At 37.7% G+C, this 8011-nt stretch overlaps 1 protein-coding gene across 6 annotated transcripts in view; it reads left to right on the top strand.

The window, feature by feature from the left end:
* ITPR2 (inositol 1,4,5-trisphosphate receptor type 2) overlaps positions 1-8011 on the top strand; it is a 537217-nt gene that overhangs the window by 183660 nt on the left and 345546 nt on the right. For all 6 annotated transcript variants that reach the window (XM_024129066.3, XM_028491109.2, XM_028491111.2 and 3 more), the window contains 2 exons: positions 2713-2857; positions 4643-4793. In XM_024129066.3, the coding sequence (XP_023984834.1) occupies positions 2713-2857; positions 4643-4793 (296 nt within the window). The remainder of the gene's footprint in view (positions 1-2712; positions 2858-4642; positions 4794-8011) is intronic.

The following is an 8011-nucleotide window of genomic DNA, read 5'->3' as shown; positions in this document are numbered from 1 at the left end:
TTTGTTCTTCTTTCTCTAGTTCCTTTAGGTGTAAGTTTAGATTGTTTATTTGAGATTTTTCTTGTTTATTGAGGTAGGCTTGTATAGCTATAAACTTCCCTCTTAGAACAGCTTTTGCTGCATCCCATAGGTTTTGGATTGTTGTGTTTTCTTTGTCATTTGTCTCTAGGTATTTTGTGATCTCCTCTTTAATTTCTTCAGTGATCTCTTGTTTATTTAGTAATGTATTGGCTAGCCTCCATGTTTTTGTGTTTTTTACGTTTTTTTCCCTGTAACTGATTTCTAATGTCATAGTGTTGTGGTCAGAAAAGATGCTTGATATGATTTCCATTTCTTAAAGTTACTGAGGCTTGATCTGTGACCCAAGATGCAATCTATTCTGGAGAATGTTCCGTGCGCACTTGAGAAGAAAGTGTAGTCTGCTGTTTTTGAATGGGATGTCCTATAAATATCAGTTAAATCTATATGGTCTGTTGTGTCATTTAAAGCTTCTGTTTCCTTATTTATTTTCTATTTGGATGTTCTATCCATTGGTGTAAGTGAGGTGTTAAAGTCCCCCACTACTATTGTGTTACTGTCAATTTTCTCTTTTACAGCTGTAGCAGTTGCCTTATGTATTGGGGTGCTCCTATGTTGGGTGCATATATATTTATAATTGTTATATCTTCTTCTTGGATTGATCCCTTGATCATTATGTAGTGTCCTTCCTTGTCTCTTGTAGCATTCTTTATTTTAAAGTCTCTTTTATCTGTTATGAGTAATGCTACTCCAGCTTTCTTTTGATTTCCATTTGCATGGAATATCTTTTTCCCTCCCCTCACTTTCAATCTGTATGTGTCCCTAGGTCAGAAATGGGTGTCTTTTAGGCAGCATATATATGAGTCTTGTTTTTGTATCATTCAGCAAGCCTGTGTCTTTTGGTTGGATCATTTAATCCATTCATGTTTAAGGTAAGTATCGACATGTATGTTCCTATGACCGTTTTCTTAATTGTTTTGGGTTTGTTTTTGTAGGTCCTTTTCTTCTCTTGTGTTTGCCACTTAGAGAAGTTACTTTAGCATTTGTTGTAGAGCTGGTGTGGTGGTGCTGTATTCTCTTAGCTTTTGCTTGTCTGTAAAGCTTTTGATTTCTCCATCGAATCTGAATGAGATTCTTGCTGGGTAGAGTAATATTGGCTGTAGGTTCCTCCCTTTCATCACTTTAAGTATATCATACCCCTCCCTTCTGGCTAGTGGAGTTTCTGCTGAGAAATCAGCTGTTAACCTTATGGGAGTTCCCTTGTATGTTATTTGTCATTTTTCCCTTGCTGCTTTCAATAATTTTTCTTTGTCTTTAATTTTTGTCAGTTTGATTAATATGTGTCTCAGCGTGTTTCTCCTTGGGTTTATCCTGTATGGGACTCGCTGTGCTTCCTGGACTTGGATGGCTATTTCCTTTCCCATATTAGGGATGTTTTAGACTATAATCTCTTCAAATATTTTCTCGGGTCCTTTCTCTCTCTCTTCTCCTTCTGGGACCCCTATAATGTGAATTTTGTTGTGTTTAATGTTGTCCCAGAGGTCTCTTAGGCTGTCTTCATTTCTTTTTATTTTTTTTTCTTTATTCTGTTCTGCAGCAGTGAATTCCACCATTCTGTCTTCCAGGTCACTCTTCTGTTCTTCTGCCTCAGTTATTCTGCTATTGATTCCTTCTAGTATATTTTTCATTTCAGTTATTGTATTGTTCTTCTCTGTTTGTTTGTTCTTCTAGATCTTTGTTACACATTTCTTGCATCTTCTGGATCTTTGCCTCCATTCTTTTTCCGAGGTCCTGGATCATCGTCACCATCATTATTCTGAATTCTTTTTCTGGAAGCTTGTCTAACTCCACTTCATTTAGTTGTTTTTCTGGGGTTTTATCTTGTTCCTTCTTCTGGTACATTGCCCTCTGCCTTTTCATCTTGTCTGCCTTTCTGTGAATGTGGTTTTTGTTCCACAGGCTGCAGGATTGCAGTTCTTCTTGCTTCTGCTCTGGAAAAATTTCTTGAAGACTTTAAATTCAGCAGATGAACTCAATGATTTTGATTATGTCTGCAACTTTTAAAGAATTTTTATTGAAATATAGTTGATTTACAGTGTTGTGTTAATTTGTACTATACAGCAAAGTGATTTGGTTATACATACCTATACATTCTTTTTCATCTTCTTTTCCATTACAATTTATCACAGAATATTGAGTGTGGTTCCTTGTGCTATACAGTAGGACCTAGTTGTTGATCCATTCTATACATAATAGTTTGCATCTACTAATCCCAAATTCCCAATCCATCCCTCCCCCAAATGTCTTCAGTTTTGAAATGAAATATAACGAAAGGCATTTCTTTATTCAGACTTGGATTGTTAATCTTCCAAATGCAAACAAGATACTCTTTTTGGAAAGTAAAATGACAACTCTTGATAATAGAAGAGTTATTCTCAAAACCGATAAACAGAAATCATGTAAAACAAGGAGGAACAATTAATAAAAGGAGTAAAAATGGTAGACTCTGATTTAAATGCTTTACATGTATTAACTCGTTTCAAAATAGCCCCATTTTACAGATGAGGGTACAAAGTTTAGAAAGGTTAATTATTTTACCCAAGTTTAGAAGTCAAGAGGTTAAAATATATATTTTTTCCTATTTAAATGATTACAATCAATTTAACTTCCTTTAAATTCTTTCTGTCTTCCCAGATATGATTCTATAACTGACTCTTCCAGAAATGATATGAAGAGGAAATTTGCACTGACAATGGAATTTGTTGAAGAATACTTGAAAGAGGTTGTAAATCAGCCTTTTCCTTTTGGAGATAAAGAAAAAAACAAACTGACATTTGAGGTAATTTTTTAAAACAATTAATCCGTGAGGTTATTCAATTTACGCGGTCTAAAATTAGATACATTGAACATCAAAGATTTTTTTCCCTCTAATATTTAGGATGTTTTAGTAATTAGGTAGTTAAATTCATGAACATATGATTCCCTCTGCCACTGATTAAAAGATAGGTTTGTTGCTCTAATTATACCTGATATAGAATACTAATTTTTTTTTTTTTTTTTCTGCGGTATGTGGGCCTCTCACTGTGTGGTCTCTCTCGTTGCGGAGCACCGGCTCCGGACGCACAGGCTCAGTGGCCATGGCTTACGGGCCTAGCCGCTCCATGGCATGTGGGATCTTCCCGGACCGGGGCACAAACCCATGTCCCCTGCATCGGCAGGCGGACTTTCAACCACTGCGCCACCAGGGAAGCCCCTAAATATTTTATGTATAATTATCTGTTAGATACTCTGCTTTTTTAAGTTTCATTTATTGTGTAAGTTTTATTGCATTTAATGAACAAAGACAGCTTTGCTTATTTATAAACTGTTTGGATACATTTTTTTCATCTCCATGAAGGTAATGTTTTTAGGCTTATTAAACTGAATTGAAATACCCCCAGTTATAATATCACTTTGGGGATATAGGGAAAAAACTATAGAAAAGATGCCATTACATGATATCTGGGGTATTAGGTGCCTACTGGTTTGTAACAGATTACCCCCAAACTTAGAAGCCCAAAGCAACAAGCATGTATTATCTCACAGTTTCTGTGGATCAGGAGTTTGGGAGGGCTTATTAGTTGGGTAGTTCTAGGTCAGGGTCTCTCATGAGGTCAGGATCTCCCAAGCTATTGATTGGGGTTGCAGTTTCTGTGGGTCAGGAATCTGAGAGGGCTTATTAGTTGGATGGTTCTAGGTCAGGGTCTCTCAGGAGGTCAGGGTCTCAGAAGCTGTTGATTGGGGTTGCAGTCATCTGGGGTTAGATGATCCGCTTCTAAGATCACTTGTGTGGTTGCTGGCAGCTATACTTCCTTGCTGGCTATTGTCTAGACACCTCATCTTCTTGCCGTGTGGGCCTTTCCATAGACTGCCTCAGTGTCCTTACAGTATGGCACCTGGCTTCCCCCAGAGCAACCATTAGAGAGAGAGAAAGAGAGAGCCCAAGATGGAAGTTGCAATCTCCTATAACCTAATCTTAGAACTGTCGTGTCATCACTTCTGCTGTATGCTGTTGGAGACACTGACTACCCCTGGGGCAATGTGGAAGGAGACCCTACATTGGGCGCCATCTTGGAAGCTGGCTCTCACACCTAGTATGTCCTATAGTATCCAGGAGACCACACAGTGGCATAAGGAACATATATTTCTAGAGAAATTTCTTGGATAATATTCATTCATTAAAGTAATTCATTAACGTAACTATTTATTAAGTGGTTTCCTACTGTCGTAAGTTAATGTTTAAATAAGAGGTAAATCATTCTAATGTAAACCTCTTTTAACTACCCTGATACAACTAAAATCTTGTCTTGTCCCTTCCTTGCTGGCTGTTGACAAGATACCTCATCTTCTTGTCACATGGGCCTTTGATGGGTTTGATGAACTGGTCTTATTTGGATTTAATTCTAAACTTGACTAAATTGGAGTTCAGTGCTTGCTTTCGCAGGTATTTCAATTCCTAGGTATTAAAGAGTTAGAAAGTTTAGAAATACCTGCACTAGCTTAGACAATAAAAAGTCAATGCTAATTTCCGTTCCTAATGTTTTTCTTTTATTTTTCACCTTCTCCCTGCCTTTTTAAAATTAAGGTGGTCCACTTGGCTCGGAATCTTATATACTTTGGATTTTATAGTTTCAGTGAATTATTAAGGCTAACAAGAACACTTCTGGCTATCCTCGATATCGTTCAGGCCCCCATGTCATCGTATTTTGAAAGATTAAGCAAATTTCAAGATGGAGGTAAGAACTTTGGAGAAAAGTTATAATCTTTTTGGTATTCCTTTGAGGTGAGATAGAAAACAAATCTACAGAGAAGTGGTTGTTAACATGTACCTACTAATATATGTGTGCAAATGGATTGTCATCCTGTGATAGGACTGAGTGACCAGAGGCTGGATGTACAAACATTCTTCTCTGTTTTTAATGAAAAGCTTTAAAAGACAACTTCATAAGATCAATGAATTCCACCTTCAGCAGCTCATGTTACGGTCAATCCACTAGTGAAGTATTATGTGTTAAAAAATAAAAACATCTTATTATTTGTGATCATCCTGGTGTGTGTCATGTGCTGGCTACACTTCATAGCATGGCATAAAAAGTGCAGAGAATGGGCACACTCAGGGTCACACCAGAGAAGCAGAGAGTGCAAGGCTAGCACAAGAGGCAATACGGTAAAGTGGGCCAGAGAGCATGCGCTTCTGAGTCAGAGTGCCTATGTTCAAATCCTGCCTTGACCGTTTATTAACTTAGGCAAGGTACTTATCTTCTCCAAGAGTTTCTTTTCTTATCTGAGGTATGACGTTGAAAATAGCAGTATCTTCCTGACAGTCTCCATGTGAGAATTAAGTGAATGTGTACAACATATTCAAAGCACTTATAACAGTGCCCATCTCATAACTCAATAAAATTTTTTTCAGATGGTGATTGTCTTTAAGTTGGATGCTCTGAAAATACCGTGTGGTATAGAATTGTTTGCAGAATGTATACTGAAGAGTGCATTTAAGGTATACAGCTGTAAGGAAGTGGGGAAGGTAGGACTGGGCAGACAGAGAAGCTGAGCCACAGTGAGGTTACAGTTGACGTCATTGCTGCTCCTACAGGGAGCTCTGGAGCTGAGTTGGCCCTTCAAAGTGGTCACAAATTAAGGCAAAGGGCCTGAGCTTTATATCCTCACATTAGCCAGCCTTGACTGCTGGCTTCATCACAGAGGGGGTATGTAGCCTTGGGTAAGGCAGTTCCCCCTGGACAAGGGTCACTCTTAGTGGGAAGCACGGCTTCGAGAAGACAACAGTCATCATGCCCAGCAACTGAGGAAATAGATGCCTCAGCTCCAAGAGGTGATACGGGTGGAGCACAATGTATCCACTATAGTATCCACTACAGGATTAAACAGTAAAGCCAGAAATCTAACTTCACACATAGGGAAAAAATATCTGACTAGGAATGATAAACAAACAAGTAGCTGAAGTAATTAATTGTGATGCCTAAATCTCAGTTCCTTCTACATCTGCCAAAAATCTGTACAGACCAATAAAAAGCAAATTATACACCATAAATCCCTCATCTTCAGCAGAACTAGAAGACAGAGGGCAGTCCGAACTTCAATTATTATAAGTGGAAAAGCAACGTCAGTTTTTAGTGGCACTGTCTCACTGTTCCTACTGAGAGCCTCTGTGGACAGTTAGGGAGTTCTGGAAAAACCTTGTGGAAGAGACAGGAAGGGATTGTGTGAAAATCACCCTTAGAATTCCTTGGCGGTCCAGTGGTTAGGACCCCTTGCTTCCACTTCTGGGGGCCTAGGTTCAATCTCTGGTCAGGGAACTAAGATCCATCAAGCCGCATGGTGTGGCCCCCAAAAAAAAGAAAAGAAAAGAAGAAAGAAAATCACCCTTAGAAAATGAAAGTCTGTCTATCCTAAGGGTGAAAATATTGAAAGAGATTCCAGGTAGATAAGAGCACTGAGTAAGGAGGAAGGAACTTGAAAGTACACAGGTAGCAGTTGTGGAAAAGCAATGCTTCTAGAGATGAACAAGGTTAAAAGTAAGGAAGAGGCACCCTTTGGAGTCTTGTTGGTGGAGGCAAAAAGAAGCAAGGTGGGGAAATCTAGAATACCAGATAAAAGAAACTAACACAGTATTGTGAAGCAATTATACTCCAATAAAGATCTATTAAAAAAAATTGAAGAAAATATAACTCTTCCTCAACTGCCCCCCAACAAAAGCCAGACTTTAAAGAAACTGTACTTCATGACTCAGACAGAAGAGGGTGCTCCTGAACTGAAGTTCTTGTAAACCAGCTCATGTTGTCACCTTGTCCATGAAATGCAGAAATGTAATCAAGCTTCATCTCTGTGAAAGGACTGTAAGATCAAAACAGAATGCACAATCAAAACATTTCAGTTGATGGAAATTTCTCTCTGAACATCAGCCATGAAAGAGAAGAAAATTGTAACATGATACTCTAAACTGAATTAAGTATCTTCAAACATGAAACATGAACGTATGAAATACACCTTGAATCATAAATCCAAGAAGTAAGGTTAGAAATGGACCAACACAAACCAGTCGGAAATGAAATGAAAGTTGATTGGACTCAGAAAAGAAAAAGACTTTATTATTATTATTTTTAGAAATAACAGACCGAATTACAAGATATCAAAGGAAGAATACATTTGAATGAAACTATAGTAAGCACCATTGAAGAAAGGCAGGGGAACAGTGATGAGAATGTTAAGGATTTAAAGAAACAAGTAAAAATGGTCAGTGAGAAATTGGTTGAAATGGAAGAAAGGCAAAGAAGAGCCATCATATGAATAATTGGAGTCCCTGAAAAAGAAAAACAAAACAGTGGAACAGACCTGAGATTTAAAATTCCAATCCAAGAAAAACATTCTGTAACTAAAAGATAACCTGAATTCTACATGGTGAAGTTATGTAGGATGGTAATCTCCAAGACTTAAGACATAGAAAAATGAAACTATTATATATAGTATATATTCAGACAGAGTGGTGAGGGGGACAGGGAGGCACTATGAAAGCAAATGGAGAAAAAAGGAAAGGAAAGATGCTTCCTGGTATGATGCTTTTTGCAATACCCAGTTTACTTTACACCAGACCATTCTTTAAAAACTTAGAAATTGATTTTGACTTTTGTTCTCAATGCTTATAGTCTGCTTTCAGAGTTATACCCTCCAGAGTATTTTATTCCTCTGAAAATTTGCTGATATCTTGTACGTACTCTCCACTGTCCTGTATGTGTCTGCCCTCTAAGACACGTTTTTTACTCTTTTCAATATTTCATAATTCTCATATTTTCTCATGAACTCCATTCACCTCTGGATACCTTAATCATTCTTTCAGCTCTCTGAGAACGATTAATTTTTCAATAAGAATTTATTGAGCAACTATTGCATGCCAGACATTATTCTAGACACTGGAAAAAAAATGATGAACAAGATA

The sequence above is a fragment of the Physeter macrocephalus genome, chromosome 6 (genome assembly GCF_002837175.3).
Source record: "Physeter macrocephalus isolate SW-GA chromosome 6, ASM283717v5, whole genome shotgun sequence".
NCBI lineage: Eukaryota > Metazoa > Chordata > Mammalia > Artiodactyla > Physeteridae > Physeter > Physeter macrocephalus.
Note: the sequence above shows the minus strand (reverse complement) of the source record. Positions and strands in the feature narration are given on the sequence as shown.